The sequence below is a fragment of the Rhea pennata genome, chromosome 3 (assembly GCF_028389875.1).
Source record: "Rhea pennata isolate bPtePen1 chromosome 3, bPtePen1.pri, whole genome shotgun sequence".
In the NCBI taxonomy this organism is placed as follows: domain Eukaryota; kingdom Metazoa; phylum Chordata; class Aves; order Rheiformes; family Rheidae; genus Rhea; species Rhea pennata.
The window spans coordinates 12146460-12169543 of NC_084665.1; the positions used below are offsets into that span (position 1 = coordinate 12146460).

At 42.0% G+C, this 23084-nt stretch overlaps 1 protein-coding gene across 1 annotated transcript; it reads right to left on the minus strand.

Annotated features, from left to right (window-relative positions):
- Window positions 1-1957: 1957 nt before the first annotated feature.
- HHIPL2 (HHIP like 2) lies at window positions 1958-19252 on the minus strand. The gene is made up of 9 exons (XM_062573517.1): window positions 18793-19252; window positions 13156-13808; window positions 11941-12084; window positions 11252-11583; window positions 9672-9798; window positions 9144-9289; window positions 7491-7572; window positions 3112-3194; window positions 1958-2274 (listed from the first exon to the last, which is right to left on the minus strand). The coding sequence occupies exons 1-9, from the start codon at window positions 19174-19176 to the stop codon at window positions 1958-1960; spliced, it is 2268 nt and encodes a 755-aa protein (XP_062429501.1). The 5' UTR covers window positions 19177-19252.
- Window positions 19253-23084: the final 3832 nt, after the last annotated feature.

The window sequence follows — 23084 nt, forward strand, 5'->3', positions numbered from 1 at the left end:
CCCCCCGAGAGCACGGTAAACTGCTCCGCTGAGCTGCGTGGTTGTTCTGCAGGCGTTTGCCTTGCACCTGCGGGTCGTTTTGCTGACCAGACTCCTGCAGCTGGTTGTCGATTACACCGTCCCAAGCAGCTTGTCTCGGAAACCCTGGGCTGTTATTCTGCACAGCAGTTGCACCGTTTCAAATCAAACTTCGCCTAATGGCACCACTACGGCCCAAACAGGCGAGTCCAGAAGGTGGCAGTAGGAGAAAATGTAACTTTGAAGCAGTTCCATTTTAAGTTGAACTTGCAAACTGATGTAGTTTGTTTTGGCTCCATCTTAGCCTAAGGGTACGAGTTGCTGACACAGGCTAAGCTAGACTGCGGCTCTGCAAGTCAAATAAATATACTTCTCTGGAAAAGAACATTGGAGGTTTAGGATTCCCCCGCTTACACCAAAAATAATATAACCCTTTTAGTGGCAGTCATCCTCACTTGCTTAATTCCCCCTGCAGATCCCCATGCTAATTAATCTCACAGTGTGCTCTGTGTACCAAGGAACACAGCTACGGCCAGGTGGGTTGAGCCCTGGCGGTCTCACGAGCTCGGGCTCCAGCTCCAACGCTGACTGTACCCTGTGCTGAAAGGAAGGGACACAGCAGCGGAGAACTGCGCAGTAACGGCCCCTGGACATACTGATTTCTGAAAGTTGTGTTCAGAGATGCGCTAAGCTTCTGAATCCAGAGCTTCAAATCTGTTGCATTAGAAATCAGTAGATTCAAGTGTTGAGTAAGAGATCCTTCAAAAGTCCTGAGGAGACAAAGTCTGCAGATGGTCCAGGGCAAACATTCCTCCCTCTGCCTTTGGAGCGATGTCTTTGCCCCTCCGGTCACTGCCTGCAGCCCCAGAGAACGGCGCTTTTCCCCACACAGTGCCAAAGGGTAAACGAGGCCGTTCGGGGTATGGCCGTGGCCCCTACCCCTTGCACACAGAGCACTAGCAGTCGGGGTGGAACAGTTTTGCACGCTGGAGCTATTTCAGCTGCCTGAACCAGCTATACAGTGAAGTCAGGACAGTTCTGCTCCTTGGGGAATATGAAGAAAAAAAAATGCATCTCCTGCAGCTTGTATAATACAAGAGGTGTAAGATACGCAGGAACTTTATAAGGTCATGGAACATAGGAGGACAGAATCCAACACAAAACGTCTTTTTGGATAGTTCAATCCAACGGCCCAGTCGTAGCTGGCCTTTTGGGGGCGGTTTGTGGGTTCGTTTCTTTTCCTCCGTCCCCTCCGCGCTGAAAGAGGGTGTTATTTGCTGGACATTTCTAGCCCATATTGCATCCTGTGGGATCTGCAGGTGATCCGTAACTTGAAGAAACTACCATTTAACAAAAATCACTGCTGATGTCATCATGATCTGAAAGGCAACTACTCTTAAAATTGGCTTCAGCAGAAATTCAGTGTTCAGGACTACAAAATAACACCGAAAGAAAGGTGAGATCATCAACACTTTTATTTCATGCTCTTGTAGTAAAGATGCACACCTACTAGCAAGCCTGCTATACTGCTCTGAAAGCTGCAGGCGCGCATGTTAGCCATAGACAAACAAAGCTAAATCTCACCAGTGAGCATTTATCAGAGACTTTCGTAACTACTTATGTCAGAAAAGAACTTCACAACACTATTTGCAAAGAAAGTCACTATTAAGACACTGGTGCTGTTTAAATTTAATAGAACGCACAGACTGACATTAATGAGAAGCGCCAGGATCAATACTGAATTTGCCCCAAGAAACTTCATTGGCCAAAACAAATTGATTGATTTTTTTTCTTCGTAATTTGGTCTCCATTGAAAATTTTCTTTCTACCTATCAAATTAGTCACTATCTTCTAAATGACTTGCTTTTGGGGGAGACCTCATTCAGCTTCAAAAACTGTTCCTTAATCTGTTCTCTGCTCTCCACCAGTTTCTCCTTATTTACTGCTTCTTTCTGCGAGGAAGCTTTTCGGTTCTGGTTAGGCGGGAGTTCTTTTTCGCCAACGACGGTGCTGGAGTAGTTTTGGAAACCTTTCTAACCTTCACCTTCTGCTTTGGCTTGTGATTTTTAGCCTCAGCTTTGTTCTTTTGTGTCTTTCTACCAGCTGAAGCTGGCTTCACTGCTGATGCTTTTTTTTTGGTGGTTGAGGTCTTCTTAGCTTTCTTAGAGGAAACTGCTTGGGTGACTCCAGTGGAGGAAGAGGATTTTGCAGGAGGCTGGGTTGTTGAAGCTTCATTAAGCAGCTCAAGAATGGTCTCTGAGGAAAGCAATTAATTGTTTCAGCATCCCTGCTCTGAGGCAAAAGGCCGATTCAGAAACAGGGCTGATATATAGCCTTATTAGAGCTACAGCTAAGAAAAACATCTCACGTTCTAAGAAAAGAAATACGGACAGCATAAACCTGCCTACCTCTTTCTTTCTATCATGGGACTTGGACTTCTTTCTTTCTATCATAGCCTTGAACTTCTTAGAAGTAAAATTTGCTTAGTTTTAGAAGAGAAATGATTAATATATATTTGGGAAAATAAGTCCAGAAATAATACGATTAAAGTATGCATATTTCTCTTTGGCTGACTTAACATTATGAATTATTCATATTACACTAATATCTGTAAATCCCAGAAAACATAACTTCACCTCACTAAACATTGCTTCTACTCAATAATAAGAGGCAATTCCTGCTCTAGTTGCTTAGGTCCTAGGACAGGAAAAGGCCAGGAGAAAGGGATATTAACTCCCCTCAGTTTATGGAGAGGGGGCTCTGACCTGGGCAGGACTACATTATTTGACTCAAGGAGGCTGTCAAGGAGCTGGGACAGGCACTCAGAATTTCCCAGTCGAAATCCAACACCTAAATCAAAGCCATCCATTCCCTTCTGATGCCCACTCACCCTGCTGCTTGACAAGATTTAGGATGATGGGGATTAAGAAACCACTGTATCTACTAGACAACAGAAGCATTGATTAAGCAAGATTATCTAACCTCAAGATTGCTTCTGCTCAGTGCTTTAAAGATCACTAACCCTTTCAACCACATGCCTTTAAGACTGTTGACAGTTTTGCTTCTCAGTAACAATAAAACTTAACAACTTACTTGAACGAGGAGCAAATGGAATACGTTTACTCTTTGTTTTCACTGGGACAGGCTTGTATTTACACTTCCCTGGCGGAGCTCTCCTTGAAAAAAAAAAAAAAAAACACACAAAGACATATGCAGATACCTGAGAAATCATTAGAATTTTATTTGTTCCAGAGGCACATATCAGTCCTCCCATGCTGTTTGTCTATGCTGGAACAGGCATAAAAGCACATAGGCAGCTAGAGTACAATTTTGGTGGAATATTTGAGCCTAATGCAGAGGTATAATCCATGAAATCTCAGTCTGATTACTAATAGCAGCTGGAATCCTGAAGCTTCTCTTTTACCACCATTTTGGCCAACTTCATGCCATCATGCAGTCTGGATTCTTTCTTCATCACTGACAGCTAGTGTGGTTAGCCATGGGATGTTGACCTGCCTGCATGTCCTGTTCAACACTCTTTGTGGCCCACCACTAAGTCAAGAACGCTAATTAGGCGTGTTCAATTACACGTCCCTGCTGCTGGTGGTGCAGCGGGTCGCTATTTCCAGAAGCTCGCTGATCTAACGCCATACTTCAGACTTCCAAATCACTTTGGGTTGTCCCCACCAATACGGGCTCTTGCATCCCACCTTGAAGGGGCGGCGTCTCACGTTCACGCGCGCACGGCCGGTCAGTGATGGAGCGCTTTCTGCATGCTCGCAGTACCGCCTAAGGATTTCTGCCCATTCAGCAGAATATTCCCATGCAGCTTCATGAAAGTTAATGCAACCTGCCAAGGGTGCTGCGCTGGTTATAAGGTACTGCTGCATCGAGAAGGGAGGGGAACCGGGAGGAAGCGATGGCTGCAGAGAAGCCGTATTGGAGTTCCTCTCCTGCTATATTCCCTGGCATCTTCCTCGGTACAAAAGCACCAGACGCACTTTTCCCCTGTTAAGTGACAGGCAGGGGGGGTGGGAGACACTGTTTTCTGTTCCCCCCCCCCCCCCCCAGGAACTGCTCTAAGACACGTGTAAGAACAGGCTCTTCCAGTTTGCCATGCTTAATGGCACAGAGCAAAGCGTGACCTGAGGCGTTGTATTTTCTTGTAACTAGCTAACCAGCACTCTCCTTCAGACATGGGAAATGGCCAAGTGTTTCCTCCACACCATTTCAATTGAAAAAAAAAAAAAAAAAAAAAAAAAAAAAAAGACAGGCTATTAATTTAGGCACGATTGTAGAACAGGATCTTTTTCTTTTTCTTTTTTTTTTAAGCACCACCTAACACTTCTTCCCTTTCCTCTTGACTGAGGGAATTTGGTACCAATCCAGGCAAAGGTCAAATCAGAGCACTGCTGGAGAGAGAAACTTAAAGTGGGGACACTTGGCTCTGCTGCTTTCTGTTTTCCTGTGAGGTCCACAGCGAAATTACAGGCTTGCCCTCAGGGAGGGGGCAGTGGCTGGTCCCACCACTGGTTGTATGGCTTACTACCCTTGCCAAGGTGCACGCCGAAGTGCAGGCAGAAAGCAGGGAGTGCATGGGCTGGACTACACCCATCGGCGAGGTGTTGCAGAGGAACCAGTCAGCCAAGCCATAGCTCACAGCGGGAGGGAAACAGAGGAATCCTATAAACAGCATTAAATTGCACAGAAAAAAATGGAAAGTCTCTACTCATAATATGAGGAGGAGGCCAGAGTACAACCAAGGAACTCGAGATGTCAGGACTTGTTTTGCTCCAAGGCCAAGCAAGCTCAGCTTCCACAGGAACTAACAGCGCTTTGTACACCCTGGGCAAGTGCAACCTTGCTAAGTGCTTAACCAAACAAACCAGGGCAAAGCCGAACAGAGCAGCAGCAGGGCGAAGGCAGCAAGGGCAGCCAGAAAATACAAGAATAAATTCCAGAGAGCCAAGAGATTAAGTGCCTGATCCTGCTCTAGAAATGATGAATATGAAAGCTCCAAAAGCACAAGGAGGAACTGGCTTGTTTCCAGAAGGCCCTTCAGAGCAACAAAAGCACATTACTGCTGGCAGCGGGGGCTTGCTGCCCCCAGGAGTCATGGTAACACTGTGCACTACTGCACGGCCCTTCCAGCCGTCCTCAGGCAGGCAGCCTTCTGGAAAGGCTTCTTCAGGCTGCTTGTAAAACAAAAAGCTGCATCCCCCCTCCCCTTTACAGAGAGCAAGGCGAGATTTATCATCCTGATAGTTTTGATGGAGCATTAAGCAGTCACATAGGGGCTGCAGAGCTTTTATTTATAAAACACAGGATGCTTAAATCTCAGTGTTTAGACTAGCTCACAATTTTTGGTTTTTATTTTTTGTTAAGATGAAAATCTTAAGTTTTGGTCAACTACAGTTTACACAGTTCAAAGGCTTCCTAACAGACAGTAAGCTGTTAAAGACAAAAGTCTCCTCAAGTAGTCACAGCAAAATCATCTACAGTAAAAGACTCAAAGAACTATTCCTACTGTCTCAGTATAGACTTTGGGTGAACTACTTAATTTTTGATTTACCTTCTCAAGAAAACATTACTTGATTCCTTCATGATGTTAGTGTCTGAGGTATCAACAACAGAATAGGCACATTAGTACTTCATTTACTTTACAGGGCATTTTGAAATTCATTTAATGATTTTTAGCAAGCTAAAAGCTTGAGAAGGTAAAAACCACATAAGCATGCTTATTGTAAAAATAGACTTTAGCAGCAATAACTGCTTAAAAGGGTGGGGGGGAAGATTTGCTTGGAAAATTCTGTTTTCATGTTCCACTTATTATTTGAACATTGCATGAACCACTAGTTTTCACTTTTTGTTAGAGGGCTTGCAGATAATCTGTGGACTGCATTTTTTATCTTTTTTTTTTCTCTTTTTTAAAATCAAAGTCCATCACAGTGATCTTCTGTCTTTCCAGATCTCCACAAATACAGGCATTTTTGAAGTTTTCACTAGATGACTTAAGTCTCACTGATTTGCCTAACCTGCAAGAAGTGTTCCCACAGCTTTCTCTCCTCCACCACCAGCTTTAATACTTGTTGATGTAAGATCTTCATCAGAGTCTCTACGGTGGAGCTAATACTCTCCCTCAGTTTCCATGGGGAGGAGGGAAGGGTTTTCACATGGAAAATTAATCAAAGATTCAAAGTTATTCATCTGCCTTGCAAGCGGCTGTTCTTAAGGGCATGTGACGACTCCAGTGAGCCAGCTCTCCTTGCATGCAGTCAGGGACAGTCATCCCCACAGTCGTCCTGTCAAGTCAGAAATGGCAGTAAGTCATGGAAGAACCTGCCTCCCGGTACTTCTCAATTACCTCAGCGATCAGCAGAGGGTAGCCTTTCACCCAGCCTGAGGAAGATTCGTAGCCAGTCTTGTCAAACTCCATTAGCCTCCCCGTGTAACGGCGAGAGCTTGGGGGAGCCTCAGAGGCTGGCCTCAGTAAAGCTTTCTACATATGCTTTTCATTTAGATCGCTTTAGCAGCAAGGGAGACTGCCACGGTGGCCCGCCAGGGTATCCGAGTCCTTTGTACAGCGATGCTGGGTGGCGTGAGAATCAGCAGCACCAGCTTTCTCCCACCAACAGGCTGCACACACATCCACGAGCAGAAAGTCGCCGTCTCCGCACGGCCCACTCCAGTCCGCGCCTGCTTGCAAAGGCTGGAGGACAACCTCCCAGGCACATCTGAGCAGGAAAATCAAGCCATGCTAGGATGCTTGGTAAGACCATCAATTTGTTCCATTAAGTTGCTAGTGAAATAGAAACAATTTCAGCCTTATGCAGTTTAGGCTAGGTTTGAACTTACAAGATGGGGCAAAAGCTTTGAAGACCGTAATTATTTCTCTTCATGCTATCCTATACCATCAGCCTTTTACTGTGTTTTACTATTTCACATGTTACCAGTCCGTTTGCAAGGATACAGTTCACACCCCAGACCTGCATTTTATGATGGAAAGGGACATATGCCAGTCAATACGAAGTAAAACAGAAGAGAGAAGTCTCTCTGGTGTGGCAAAACTAGTTTTGTTTAATTTTTCAAGGTCCTTCATTCAAGTGCAGAAAAAACGTTACATACCTCACAACCCTGAAGGATATGGATTGTCATTTTTTAAAATGCCACTGTGGTATACTTTAGACATGCAAACAAGCAGACGTTATTTTGATCCTTAATATTCCAGACCTTTAAGATGTCTGAACCTGATCTATCTCTGGGTGCACAGACATGAGTGTGGAATAACTTCACTGAAACTAATAAAGTTGAAGCAGATGTGCAGCAGCTAACAGAGACCAAAGCCTGGATGCGTCAGTTGCTAAGATTGTATATTGGTAGTACTTAGTACTCTTTATCTAGGGTGATAGCTATACAACACATGGTGATTATAGAAGAATTTGGCACAGAAAAACTGCCTTTCAATTACTAACCTTGCAGGATCAACAAACTTGTAGAGAGATCCATGTGGTGCATAGGCACTGGGATAAGAAGTAGACATAAAATACAGCTCACCTAAAAGGTGAAAAGATGATCAGGAGAGGTGAAAAAAGGAAGAAAATCCTCAGATGCAAATGCCCAAGCTGAATCCTTGTTCTCCACCCCGCTCTGTTCCCTGGCTTTTCCACCAATTCACATAGTCAGAAAAGAACATCCCTTCCGTCAGCCCCTCAGTCAATGTCTTACTTGCGAAGAGAGGGTTTTGGTCTCACCCTAATCAGTGTAGGCAGACTGCTGGGGACGCAGAAAGATCTATTTCAGCAGTGTACTATGCAGAACTAGCAGCCCTATATCAAGCACAACGCACGAGCAGAGCTTTCATTACTTCATGTCAATGACGTTCTAAAAGGTTACTTTCTTCTACATAAATATGTATTTTTAAAAAACTTGTTTGTACCAAAGAAGCAGCCAGAAGCTACAAATAGAGGGAAAAACCACACAACAAATATTTAGCCATCTCATAACCATAGCAAAATAATAATAATAAAAAAAAACCAGCAGGAGCTATATTGGCCATCCAGGTAAAACAGAAGCCTCTTATTACTAATGGTGCCTGAGGACAACTACTCCTCATGTCTTCCCTTCAGCAGCCACTAGTACAGTATCCAGGCAAATTATTGTAGTTCGGGGGAAAAAAAAAGGCAAAATTATTGTTTGCTTTTCAAATTATACTACAGTACCACACTAGTTTTAAAAAGAAAGACAGTAGAAGAGACATTTAGCATCCACATGTTGAAAAAAATTGTATGTATGTATGTATTTCACAACAAAGCCACATTTCCTAGATCTGCCTGCATCTCTGACAGAATATGCAAGCAAGATCAGATATGGCCTTTTCATCAAAAAAAAAAAAGTAGTTTTCTGCTGAATTGTGAAATATCAGAACTTATTAAACCACATCTGGATTCTCTCAAGAAGTTTGCAAATACTTTGCATTGCATAGGTCTTTGTCAGGAGACTCATATAAAAATGAACAATCTATGCATTTGGTGAAAGTTTAGTCATCATGACCACAGTAATCCCATGCATTGAGATATTTGCACTAAATTTTGAAATCAGTGGCTTTCTTCATCCTCAAATGAAGCTTTGGTTTCTAACCCACAAAGTGAAGTGCTGTTGTTGTGAAGTCTGACAAATTTATACTAAGAAAGGAGGAGAGATTCAGACAAACTGTAAGAACTCAAGTAAGAATGAGCTGTTACAGTGCTAGAAAAAAAAAAACAGTATTGATATAGCCTTTTCCTTAATGGAGCGGCATAAATAGCACCACAGGGAGAGTTAAGCTGGAAACAAACACGAGTTCAAACTCCTCTGTGTACCCGCAGTGTTCAAACTCTGCTCACATGAGGATTTATCTCCTGAGACCTCCATCAAGCACGCCTGCAAGAGCCTCACAGGGCAGCAGACATCTCTGAACCACACCATACCTGCCACGCCAAGATAGCTACGAACCTGTAGCGCAGTGCCCGCTCTTCAGTAGCATGTATGAAGTGCAACATAATTTCACTTGCAACACAATTTGCCCTAGAACACAAAACTAATGGGGTACAATTTCCAGTAAAGATATGGCTACTGAGCTACCTTACCTGCTTCATCCTCAGCAAATGAGATGATAAATTTGCTATAAGAACTGATCATTCCAGGGAAAGCACAAGCTTTTGTTTTACCAATGCAGATATCTTGCTTCTTCCATCTATTTGTCTTCTCATCTTCCTGTAAAGCCATAAGTCGACTAGATGAAAAAATAAAACCTTGTGTTTTATGTTTCCATTATCAAATCTGGAACCTGCCAAAATTACATGTTACTGAAATAAAATGCAAATTAGGACTCTGAACGTTCACTAGCTTTTTTTTTTAAGGCTAAACAGGCCTGAACAAACAAAAACAAACCAAAAAACCCACCATCTTAAGGACCCTAACTTGGAGGAAGCTCAGACCCCAATCAGAATGTCATTATAATGGCCAAACAGAGCCCTTAATCTAATGCCCAGACATCTGGATTTTTCATTTACTCCAGCTCAAAGGTTTCAGGATGCTCTGACATGCTTATTCTGCTCAGGCAAGGAAAATATCTGTACAAAATGGGAGCTGGAGAGAAAATAATTCTGTCTTACCCATTCATGAAATCACCAAAAATATAGAGGCCATTCAGGTTGGGTGATTCACATCCTCTGTATACATAACCTCCAGTGACTGATTTCCCCACATTGCGGCCATATGCAAATATTGGAAGAACGTCATCTGTTAAATGTATATGCATGAAAAGCAGAAAAAAATACATTTAAGGAGCATTTAAAAAAATTTTATCAGTAACACTGATGGGCACAAAAATGACTAGAAATACTGGTATAGCTGAATAAGCAGCATAGTTAAATTTCAGTGGGGTTTCAAATATTTACTCCAAAACGGACTTGATCCAGGCCTTTAAGTAGTTTTCTATGTAGCTCATCAAAGCTTGATCAGTGAACTTCCATAATGTATAGGACCAAGATTCTCTGTATCCAGTAAGCTATATAGAACAGTATCAGCCTGCAGGAAATATTATACATATGTCATGACACTAGTCATTTGAACAGATTGTCTTTGCAGATATCAGCATTTCTACAAAAGAGGATGCGATCAAACAATCGCAAGTCAACGCCACACCTTTATGGGTCTGCTGTCATTCTCAGCACAGAACACGCATAAATGTACTACCTACAAAAAAAGATGTGTCATGAGACTTATAAAAAGTAAAGGCTTTGCCTCTGACAACATTAAAATTGAATTCATCCTGTACTTGGAGCAAAATTTCAAATCCCACAGAATTTTAGTCCTCTTTCTTCCTTTGGAAGAAACAGCTTATCTTTAATGCTGAGGATAAATGTAATTAATTCAAAATGTGATTTAACAGCAAAATCTAAAGTAGGTGCATTATCAGCTGAGGCTCAGATCACTATTATAATTATTTTAGAACAACATAACCATGTTGATACCAGCACTGAAGAGGAGAAACATTGATCACTCGCTCCACAGTTACAGTTGGCTGTTCATACAAATATTTCAGAATCATCTACATGAGCTTGAGACCAAGTGTTTACTTCCAGTGGCTTAAGGAACATTAAAATACCCAGTTCCTTTACAGTCCTTTTCCAAGATCTTCACAAAAACTGGTGGCATCCATTATTTTTTAGAGAGCGCAACACAAAGGCAGGAAGAGGCAGCTTGTCCGGTCACACGTAGTCAGAGGCAGAGCATAGCTTTCAGGTGTTCTGCTGCAGCGTCCTACTTGCTGGGGTGCATTGCCCCCTCCATAGGATTTGTTTCAGGATCTCAACCCCAGCCTCATCCCCTTGCCTTAGCTGTAGATATGGCTCAGAGCGTCTGAAGAAAACAAAGTATTACTTGTTGTATTTAAACCCAATCTATTATCTTCTGGGAAAACTGTCTGCAAAGAGGCGCAGGCTTTGAGCCTAGCCTCCTCAATCAGTACAGTGCATGACAGGAAATTCCCTGAAGACACAGGACACCATCACACCCCAAAACTCTAAGACTGAAGAGAAGGGATTTCTGCTCTTAACAAGTAAACAAACTCCATTTCAACATACAACACTAGATTATTTAGCTTCACTGGAAAAAAATGGCACTATAATTAAGTATATACAGTACAATAAGTGTTCTTTAAGAAGCCTCCTGCAAGAAAATTCCTCCTTACCCAAAGAAGAATTACGGCAAAGCTTTCTGTCGTAGCATTCAAATCCCTCCTTCGCTCTCCAGCCATAGTTCCCTCCTTTCATGATGATGTCTATTTCTTCAAACCTGTTCTGCCCCACATCCCCACAGAAGAGCCTCCCTCTTCCCTTCCTTGTCACTGGGTCCCCTCTGTCAATCGCACAGCGCCACATGTTCCTGACCCCATAAGCATAAACCTCAGGGCGGGCCTTGGCATCAGACACGAAAGGATTGTCAGGAGGGATGCGATAAGGCTTTCCATCTGGGCTTTTTCCATCCACATCAATCCTCAAGACTTTTCCCAGCAAGGTGCTCCTAAAGAGAATAGCAGATAAAGACAGTTTTATAAACCCCAGCACGAGAACCAAGAGGAAGTATAAACAATTCTCTCCATACTCGCCCTTTCCAGAAGGGAAATTCTCTGTTCTGCAGAAATAAACCAATAGCTGGCATGTCTTGTAATCCATTTAAGTCACAAAAGACTCTTCCTCCTCTCAAAGAATTGGGTCCTCTCAGCTTTCAAAATGTAGTATTTAACTAATTTCTGAAATACTACATCAGACTGACTTGTAGATGTAAAAGCACTTTCGGGAAGCTCTTTTAGTTTGCTCTTCCATCTTCTCTTACCTCCAAACCTTACCTCTGGGTGCACCAGCTCAAGGTGCTACTTACTTGTTCTGAGCATTTCCAAATTTTCCGAAAGGGTCACCAGCTTTCCCTCCATCCCCTGTGAATAGGTACATATAACCATCCACACCAAAGAGTAGCTGTCCACCATTATGGTTAGCAGCTGGTTCTTCAAGCTCCAGGAGGTTCCTAAAAAGAAAAGAGAAATAGCTCCACATGCAGCTACTGAATGCTTGGTTAGCTTGCAGAAGCACCGCATCACACGTTTTACAAAAGAAAACAAAGTTTCCCAGCTGTACAGACTTTTCAGCTTTGTCAAATACAGCGCAAGGGCTGAGTTGCATCCTATTTCTGTCAGAAAGAGCCTGCAGCACAAGGCTGGCTGCATGCTTTCTAGCAGGTGTCCTTTCAGTATGGAGTCCCTCGAGGAAACATGCTTCCCACAAACCATACAGCACCGGGGCCTCTCTGCCATTTGGCAGCCCGTGAACTAGGGCTTCAACCTGCTTTATCAACACCTTTTCTGATACAGAACTCATTCATCATTCTGGGCGTAAGAATACCGAAACTCATCTAAAAACAAGGTTAAAGTCTACAAAGCTTTTGCCTAGATGGAACAGTTGGCCTTGAAACTTTGCTTGTGACAAGTGAGTTCTGTTTTCTGAAATGAAAAGTAATGGGCGAATCTGAGAGCTTTAGAAGCATCTTTGAGGTCTATGGCGATTGTGAAACTCAAAATAAGTTTGTACTATTAACAAATTTTTCTTCATGACCGATAATTAGCTTTTTTTTTCTCTCTCTCTCTCTCAGAGGGAGGAGATAGGGAGAATGGAAGGGAGAGGCACATTTCAAATCAATTAGATGAACATATAATACCATAAATGAAACATCCCCTGTAGTGAGTTCTAAACCAGCAAGTTTTTTCAGTTTGCTTTCCTACAGTATAAAGCAACATCAGGGCAGATGTTAATTCCAAATAATGCTTAAAGTTGTAACATAATGGTTTTTAAAACGCAACAGTACAAGATGGAGTTGGAAGAAAACCTTGAGTCCAGATTCTTGGTTCTAGTTTCAGTTTTGTTTCCATCTAGTTTGCCATGTGACCTTGAGCTACCTTGCCACTAGTAGCTTCATAACAGGTCTGGTCACACGCCTAAAGCGTAGTGATTGGGAATGTGCAGGTTCTGCAAGGAAGGAGGACAAGGACAGGAAAATCATTTCTCATCACAGTATACAGCAGCATTCAATGTGAACTTTTACCTTTCTGAGTGTGGATCAGCTTTGTTGACATCAGATGCTGAAACCTTTAACTCGCTGATTCTGATCTTTTCCGCTTGCTTCTTATCCATGTAAGAGTAATAGATATAAAACTTCCCATTGTACTTGTACTTGGGGTGGAAAGCCATCCCAAGAAAGCCCCTCTCATCCCCTATCCATGGTGTAGCCAACACTATAGTTTTGATATCCAAAAAGGGCTCCTCCAGCCGACTGCCATCAGGTAAATAGACCCAGATCACACCCACTTGTTCAGCTACAAACATGCGATGAGTATGGTCATTCGCATGGACCATCAGAACCGGGTTCCTCAGGCCATTGGCAACTTCTTTCAGGCAGAGCTGGAGACAGCCTTTGCGGCCCTCCGCCACCGAGCCCAAGTTACGGTTGAGGGCTGTGTTCTTCAGCACATTGGGGAAGCAATAGTCCTTATCGTGTAGGTTAAGGAGGTTACAGAAGCGTGTCCTGTTTGTCTCACAGCATTCCTGGATGTGTTTATCACTAGTCAGCAGGCTGATAGCGGAGCGGCAGTTGAAGTGAAATTCCGAGCAGTAGTCAAAGCAAAGTCCTGGGAGGTTTCGAAGAGGCGTCTGAGGGTTTTCTGCATCATACAGATGTGCAGCATATGGAGAACATTCCTAGGAAGTAAAAAAAAAAAAAAATAAAAAAAAAAAAAAAAAAACTAAATATGTGGCAACGTACACATATCCAGGAGAAGCAGGGATACCTTGATGGAAGCAAATCGATTAATAAAATGAAAAATAATTAGTTAGGCAAAGAATGCAATAAAACATCTTTGAAGTGGAGTAGTAGAAAGTCAGAGAATATGGCTAAAGTGAATCAGAGCTGGTAATATTTTCCTTTACCAAAGCACAACCAGCTGTACCTAAATCATTCCCCAAAGAATTTTGTCTAGGGATGCTGTGGAATTTCCATTACCAGAGGTTTAAGAAAGCAACAGGCAATCTGTTCTTGTGGATAAGTACCCTTAGCTTTAGAAGTCTCCTTTAGTTTCTGCTGCTAGATTTTAAGCCAGGTACTTTGTATCCTATTCTTAACAGAGAGACTTTTTTTTTCATGCCCTCCCTGTAGCAACTTTTTGCACTGCATATTTCAATCTTTTCCAAACCAGCAATTCCACTTCCCTCAATCTTCTTCCTCAGATGGTGTTCTCTATGTGTCTGTCACCTCAATTGCTCTTCCCTGGACTTTCCCCTTCCTGAATCTGATCGAATCCTTCAAGTCAGTTGGCATCACTGCCTTATCCAGATATATTTAAGGTCTTACTTCTTTAAACTACTTAAGCACATACTTAGCTCTAATCAAATGTTAGAAAAGAAAGAATGAACAAAACCGGTACCTGCTGACCTGTACCTTCAACACCATGCAGATCTGGTTTCCTTCTCAAAAGCAACATGACAGAACTACAAGTGAAAGGCCACAAAGGTACAGAACAGTTAAGTAAGGTGGGACTGAGCTATCTTGAAGAGAGATGATCAAACTGGGGTAGGAGCCTGACAGAAGTCCATAAATATCACAAGTGACATTGGAGGATGGATGCGGATCAGTTATTCACTGTTTCTCCCAGTAGAAAAGTGAGGGAGCATCAGAGAAACCTAGAAGCTAGATTAAAAATGGAGGTGAAACTGTCTAAAATAACTATAAATGCTGAAGATGTATATCTGTTCAAGGGGAGTCTGTGTGACTGCATGAAAGAGAAGCCACTGACAATCCCTAAATGCTCAGAAATTGCATTCAGCCTGAGAAGTTCCTAAGCTGAACATGATCAGAGGCTGGGAACATATTCTGGGGAAGTACTTGTATTTGCTCTCCTCTTATACTCTCCTCCAACAGCTTTTGGCTGCTCTCAGACAGTATCTTGAGCTTACTGAATCTTTGTCCTGATGCTGTACAACAATGGTTCTGTTCTCATATGTAAAGTATTACTAAAGTCAACTATAGTTGAGATTTAATATTATTTGGAATAATTAAATCTTATCTTAAGCAATTAATGTAGGTATTGTTAACTCTACATGATCTTTGGAAACAGTCACTTTGGGTAATATTTTCAAATACAAGTTAAATACTGAAAATCATGCACTGTGTTTGAATTTGTGCTTAAATTCAAATTCCTCATCTTGCAAAAACCCTAGGCCAGAACTTCTGTAAAATATGTCTATTAAAATCCCACCTATTTATATTAATTAGCACTAAACCGCAGAAGTTAAAACAGAAGGAGCTAAATTCCGCAGAAATGTTCTTCATTCCACCTGAGTCTCCACAGTTCACTTGCAGTTTAAAGCTGTTTTCCGTTTTGTTCTGCAGTGATTATTTTATTAAGTTATCTGAAAACATTATTAATTTACTTCAGCAGTAGTTAGAACAGAATCAAACTCCCAGCACAGGATGAAAGCTACTACCAACAGTGAAACAGCTTCCTCTGAGATGGGGCATTTTCTTAGCACTTCTGAGCTCAGTCATCTCCCCTCTGCTGACAGGCTGCGGTATGAGGGTCTCCTGCAGTTCATGATCTCACAGCGTAGCCCCTGAGCAGTTGCTAAGTTTTTCCAGCCATTCAGCTTCCCACACATCATTTCTCTGGCAAAGAACATCTGCAATACATTCTGGCAAAACGCACGAGGTAGAGGCATTCCTCAGGGTGGACGTAAACTCCCAGGATTAAGTGGCCTTGCAGTAATTGTTGGTTGTCTGCATTCATTTCACTCTAGTGTGCATGAAATGGTACAATTAATCCAACTGCTTAATAGAGCAGAAGAAGCAGAAAATGCTAAAAATCAAGTTGATGCTTCTGTGCCACTTTATAGTTTTGCTGCAAGAGTATCCGATTTCTTCCTAGTTGTTGCAAATAAGTGCGTTGTAGAACCACATAATGCTACATTACAAAGCTGGGGCTGCCTATCGCCACACCAGGCTCTCCCCAGCCGAGGAGACAGAGCCTCTAAAGCAGTGACCTGTACGTGCAGTACAGTCTCCTGCTGGTCCAAACCAGGATACAATAGACTAAAACTACGCATTCAAGCAATCCCAGGTCAAGCCTCAGATTAAAACTGGCTTAAAAAATGTGTTGCTTTGCCTGCACCAGGCTCCTATCACATGCTTATATCATGGCTTTCAATCAGCTTGAACAAGGCTGCTTTCTGAGTAGAGGAACATTCTCTCAGCCAGTGGCCATGCAGCGGTTCTAGTACGTTTAGCAAGGTGTGCGTCCAGGGAGTTTCAGCAGCCATGCAACTTTTACAGCATCTCCTTGGGAGCGCTACAGGCGGTTTTCAGAGCTTCATGTTCAGTTTCCAGGCTAAATCCTAGGATTGAATTAGTGGAGAAGCTCAGCTGAGGGCTAGGTTCTAAACCTGTAAACATTTATAACAAGTGTAACTGGCAAATATAGCCCCAGATCTTGTCAGGTGTAAACTGAAGTAGCTCTACCAGCAGAGCCAGATTGCCTTATAGACAATCCAGATCCATCTTCAAGTCAGTTTTTAATAGAAACAGCTGATTTAGAGTGACAGCAGGAAACCCATGATCCTGAACACATCCCCAAACTAATTATCTTCTATCTGTAGAGAAGCACACAGCTACAGGACCAAGGGGCGTTCTGCAGCTCCTTCTTGGGCTCTGCAGGACCAGTGAGGCTGCTGCAGTCACAAAAAACAGTTTCCTCTGTTCAACTCACAGCATACCACTCATTACCACACCAGGGGACAGGAAAAAAAAAAAGTTGGACTGTTGTTTATTGCCCACTGATTTGGGCACTGAAGAAACTCATGACTGAATGGGCTGCTGTGGCTGTGTTAGAAGGCATCCCTACTACTTCCATTCCCTAAAAGATGCAAAATAGCGTTATCTTCACAACATTAGAGCAAACAGTATGAATTCTGGTTTTAATCAACAAGCACCTATATTTTTCTTGATATGTGTTTTGTCCAGAAGACAAGAACTAATAATGTTTTTTTCATCTGTCCATGCTTGTGTTTAATTCTTCATGTCCCAGGTTCCATATTAACAACATCAAGAAAGTGCTTGTTATTGAGACTGGTCTACCTGAACTCCTGGCATACACCACGGTAATAAGCACTTGGCAGAATCACATGCCAATAATGTATATGCATGTCTTCTGGTATTTGATGTGGTACTAAGCATGTGTTGACATGTCACAGGTAATGACCACTAATTATTAGGATACTGTGGAACAAGATACAATGGAGATCCATCACCATTTTCCACTCCCTCCAAGTAAAATCACCAGTAACAATTAGATTCAGCAAAGTGACATCACTAAAATGAGACTATGTGGTAGATTTTTTTTTGCTTCTCCACTAATTCAACAGCCAAAAAACACTTTTCTTAAGAACCCAACCTTATTTCCATGGCTGTCACTAACTTGAACAAGAATATGACATAACAACACAATTACAAGCTCCTTACCATCAAATACTTTACAGCAATCTTACTCCAGAAAGATATGAAAGTCTTAATTAATTACTTAGAAAATGATTTTATATGCTATAGAATACAATTCCAACAGATGTGAAATTAAACTATGTTTGCTGAGTGAGCAAGTCTGAAGAGGCAATTGTCACATTTTTATTCTATTTCTAATCTACCTGCAACATGCAAAAAAGCTTCTTAACATGAATATTGGTGGCTCTGCTAGGAACTATAAGGCACCTTTTTCTGGTTTACCAACTGTAAAATGACAAAGAGAACCCTGAGCCTACTCTTTTCCAGCCCTGATGCCAAAAATTATTTTTCTCCAAGGAGATGTCAGGATCCCATCAGCATCCAACACATTTGACAAACAAAGAAAATTTTAGGGCTAAGGAAATTTTTAGAAGAGTTTTCTGTATTCTTGTTAAGAGTGTGTCTTTTGGCTGCTTTGTGTTCTGGCATGCTTTAAGTGCTGCTCTGAATGACTAACACAGTTGTCAAAGTAGGCTAGTTCTGCTTTTTTAAGGAGAGAGGCCAGGAAGAACTGTGCCCTTGGTCTTTTGTCACTGCACAAAACCTGCTCCTGTGAGCCAGGTGGGCAGTGTGAAGGCAGCACTGAAGGAAACACGGCAACTGGAGCCTCTGTACAATACAGCTGATGAATCCACTAGCTGTTAAATGTTGTTTCATTTTAATAACCACAATGCTTAGAGCATCCTAGGCAGAAACCCAGTCTTAACAGATCCTTCATGGTACCTAGGAATCCAAGTACTCTGCCTGATAATTCTCGTGTCATTTCATCCTGTAGAACTGGCCATCCAGCACCTAGCAGGGGCAAGCACAATAGAAAATAAATATTGATCTGCAACTCTTCCCTTTGTTAAAACAGGGCGGCAGATTCCCATCACAACGAGCTGGGCAATGTTCCATAAATCATTATTGCTATCAAATGTCACTGTATATTGCCAGGTACCAGATTGAGGTGCCTTACACAAAGCATTTCACAAAACGCACATGGGGGATCAGTATCATCACTTTGACATGACAGCTCACTATCCCCCTCCACCCCACACATCTCTTTTCAGTGACACAGCTATAAAGACAATCAGAGCCACAAGCCACCCCCATGGTCAGCCCGAAGTGTAGGATGCAGGCACTGATTTTCTGCCTTACCTGACACAGGATATCTTTAATATATGCTCCACAGAGCTTTTGCCCCTGGGAGTCAATATAATCCATGATCTCCCAGTATTTTGCTGCAATGCTATTGTCTCTCTCCTGGTCACAGCAGCCAAAGTTTTCATAGGCAGTGCAAAACTCCAAGTGAAAAGGGGGCTGGAAAGGCGGCCCATAATCCAGGCACTGAGGATGCCCCAGAAGATTGCCTATTTGGCATAAAAAGGAGAGGCAAACAAAGACACGTGGGCAAGAAAAGGAAACTCCAGAGATGCTGCTGCTCCCACCGGTGCATGGCCAAACATTCACTTTCTCCACTGGAGGTTTCTTGAGGTCAGATGTATAGAAATCCTCAACCTCTTCACGGTATAGTTCATTCATCCTCTGTGCTTTATTATTTGCCAGCTGCAGAGCTCAGTGTTTGCTCAGGTTTGCCTACATTCTCTCTCCCTCTGAGTTTACTATTTGGCTGGAGAGAAACCCTCCAGACTGCCTCTCTGGTATTTCACACGTCACACTGCTGAACCCTCCCTCCCCCGACATTTCTCATATCCCTAGAAGCATTCACAAATCCAATTCTACAGCTTAGTTTAAATAGGCTCAGAAATCATTCATGAAGAAATACAGACACAAAGTAAATAATACAAACGTATGATACCTATATATAATCTGTTCCTCTCTCCATTTACAAAACAGAAGATGAATCCTTCTCAGCTGTTAAATAACATTTTACTTTACTTTTACAATGGACCAGACTTGGGCCTGGTTTCATAAAGACTAATCAGGGACTCTCACCTTGTGACTAGGAATAAAAAAAACATAAATAAAAATAAAATAAAATAATAAAAAAACACCTACAACCCACCAAATTAAGGCAGAAGTGGCCCATAGGTACAAGTATCTTCAAGACCGAAAGCTTTAGACACATTGCAGGTACTTCCAAATCCAGCTGCAAATTTAGGGTTAAATTGAAAAGAAGTTCAAATAGTGAAGCAGAAAACACATATTTAAGGCACTTGAACAACTGGAACTCATCTGTGATATTATGCAGTAACTCTGTATTTAAGCTAACTGATTTTAGCTGTTTTGACCCAAGTGCTGCTAAACTGATATCTAAAAATACATGAGATTTCTGCCTACCACCTCCTCTCTGGAGAGCTGCCTGAGAGAGCTCCCTCCAGAGCTCGCTAAGGACAGCATCAGCTGCATATGTAAGTGCATTATGTCTGTACATATTCTCAGAAACCGAGGTTGAGTACAGTGACACCTTTTTCTAGCCCCACTCTTCGCAAAGCAGAGAACCCTTTGACTGCAACCTAGATCCTTTACCACTTCACCAAAAAACAAGTGTTTTCCTCTCACATACATACCAATACTCATGACACAGCAACAAACCTACACCCATCCATAACATTCATCACCACCGTGCTGTATACATCACGAGACAACTTTAAAACAGCAGCACACTCCTCAAACTATGAGCCCAAGCAATCCAATGAACAGGAGAGTCGTGCACTTCTTTACTGCTATAGGAGTAACGCAGCAGGTCTGATTCTATTGAGGAAAAGGCTTTAGTATGCACCTAGTCACTAACAGTTCTGTACAAAAGAACTTAAAGAACAAGGCTTTGCAATCTGTTCTATTGCTTCTGAAGCAATAGCAAGGAACCAAGCAATTCCTGCAACTCAACATTACAGAACTTTTTCACCTCGAGAAATTGTCACTTGAAGTAAGCTCTTTTCTCATTAATGCTCATTAACACATGACCACTAAAGTTTGCATAGCACTTTAACAGTACATGCAGGTAGTGATTTCAAAGGACAGTGGTTCCAGAAAGAGTCATGAAAACATTATTTGTAACTTGAAAATCCATCTTCACATAATCATTTTGCCTAAGTTTTATATAGTTCAAGGTTACAAAAATCTCAGCTTAGGAAAAAAAAATCTAATTGCTGTTTAGGGTAGAACAACATTGATAAAATGTTTAGGCATGTCCAGCTAGTCTTGAACCAACCACTCGGGGGAAAAGTAATTTCAGACATGCTTCATGATCCAGACTGTTCCTCAACATAAAGAAAACACATGGTGTGGGGAGTGTTCTAGCCGCTGCCTTTAAAAAGTAAAATTGCCAATTAGATATCTCTCCTCCCCACAGATCTTGGGAGAAATGATCATAGCCAATGCACAAATATTGTTTCTGCAGTTTCTTGCAGCTTCCACAGCTTCCTACTTACCATTCTTCCTCCATGGAGCAGAGGGACAGAGAGTGGGGAAAGGGAAGCTGAAGGTAGAATGTCATGTTTAAGGACACTTCTGCTCATTTAAAACTCCTTCCCCTCTCCCTACACACCATCACTTACTCCCACTGGTCTCATGGGGAAAATGAAGTTCCCAGTTCTAGATTTCCAGTAAAATAACCAGTGCAAAGTGACAGCTAGAAATGCTCTGTGACTATTCATCTCTTTGTTAAAAAAAAATAATAAAAATAAATAAAAAGATACCATTGGATTTTTAAACCATCATTATTTTGCTGCAGCTCTAAACTGTGGCACCTTGTCTGCTGACAACACTGTCTCTGCTCAAATTTCAATGACTTGAAAATATGCCAGTTGCAAGATTCAGTACTGTCACAAAATAAAGCACTTAAAATTCAAGTACGTGGATCCCCTCAAATACTAGTCTAACTCTATTACTCTCATACATTACAGTCATTAAGATACAGCTGTTTCTGTGGTATCCCCTTGCAATTGTACAATCATTTTGAAATCACAACAAACAGCAAGGATGACAAATTAGGATCCTTGCATATTCCTCATTTGTAACTAGAGCCATTCAAGTTTCTGTGCTTTTCATTCCTTTAGCTTTACTGAGCTCTTTGGGGATAACTAAACTTATTCACCAGATCAAATTTTTCTGTTAAGAGAACTTAAGTCCTTCTCTCCCTTTCCTGGAAACATGCTGCTTCTAGACAAGCACTCGGAACATTTACGTTCATAAAGACCTGCACTTCCAATACTTCAGGACGCAAAAATATTCCTTGCTACTCACTCTGAAGAGGGTATAAAAGCTATTCTAGCTTCAATCAAGTTTGAACAAAGGCAGAACACAGCCTCCCGTAGAGCCTGTTAACATTACCCGAAAACTCTTCAGTGAGCAATCTTGAATTCAGCCAACATGCCATCTCAAGCAATTCCTTAAACGCAGCAAAGACAGGACTCGGTGGAACTTGCCATTTACCACCACAGATCAGAACACCGGTTACTGAAAACACGCAACTGTGAAGTCAAACCAGCACAAAGCACAGCAGTCCTCTGATTCAGCAGGGACCGATCCAAGGGTAACGGATATGCATTTTTTTAGTGTTGACAGCATGCTTACACTGCCCCGAAAGATAAGGGGAGTCTTACTCAAGTTTCCAGTATGAAACAGCTGTTCAGAAACTGGGGGGAAGGAGAGGTGAAGTGTGTGTGTTGGGGGGGGGGGAGGGAGACATCAGAGCACAAGGAGAGTAACATGCTTATAAGCAAGAGATTAGCTCTCTTTTCTTGATCTGTGGTGAGACATGAATTTTTAAAACAGGAAAGAAGAGGCAGCAACATAACAAATAGGGATAAGACAACAGGGAAAGCAGAGTGTAAAGCTAAAATGAATTGCAGTTTTATGTAAATTTTCATCAAATTAGATTTGAATACTAAAAATACCAGAATGAAAGGTGGAATAACAGAGGGACAATACACACTGGGTATACGGACCAAAAGATGTGGTTTCCCTGGGCAAGTTTCTTTCCTCAGCATAAAGGAGAGTAATAACGTATATGATGTTTGTTTCATGGAAAAAAAATATAATAAAAGAAACACAGAAGTTTGTACACAGGATGAGGAGGACCATCCATAAGAAAACTGCAGAACACAGAGCCAAAAAAGAACGTTCCCATCCACTGGCAGTTACCATATTCAATGTACAATTCACAGGCTTGAAAATACAGCATTGTGTTGAATAATCTGCACAGGAAATTCTGCTCAGGACTTTCGACGTGCAGTTTTGTCCCAGTTGCAAATACCACAGCCTTAGGTAATAGCTTTTTTTAAAAAATAAAATAAAATAAAATAAAATCAGTGCAAGAGAGCAATGCTTGAGACTGATTTTTATGTCTAAGCTGGGACTGTGCTCTTCTCACACTTGCAGACTGCAGCTCTGCAGCTCTAGTGCCAGGAGAGAAAACAACCTCTCGCTGCAAACCAGCTACAGAAGGATCCTCTGAGGAACTGAAGCACAGACAAGGGATTCCT

Bases quoted from the DNA above. Each gene is read 5' to 3' on its own strand.
- HHIPL2 (XM_062573517.1), bottom strand. From the start codon at position 19,176: ATGAATGAACTATACCGTGAAGAGGTTGAGGATTTCTATACATCTGAC. The intron at 7,573-9,143 runs GTAAGGTAGCTC...TTCACCTTTTAG, and splicing joins ATTTGCTGAGGATGAAGCAG to GTGAGCTGTATTTTATGTCT. The intron at 2,275-3,111 runs GTAAGTTGTTAA...TGCTTTCCTCAG, and splicing joins TCCATTTGCTCCTCGTTCAA to AGACCATTCTTGAGCTGCTT.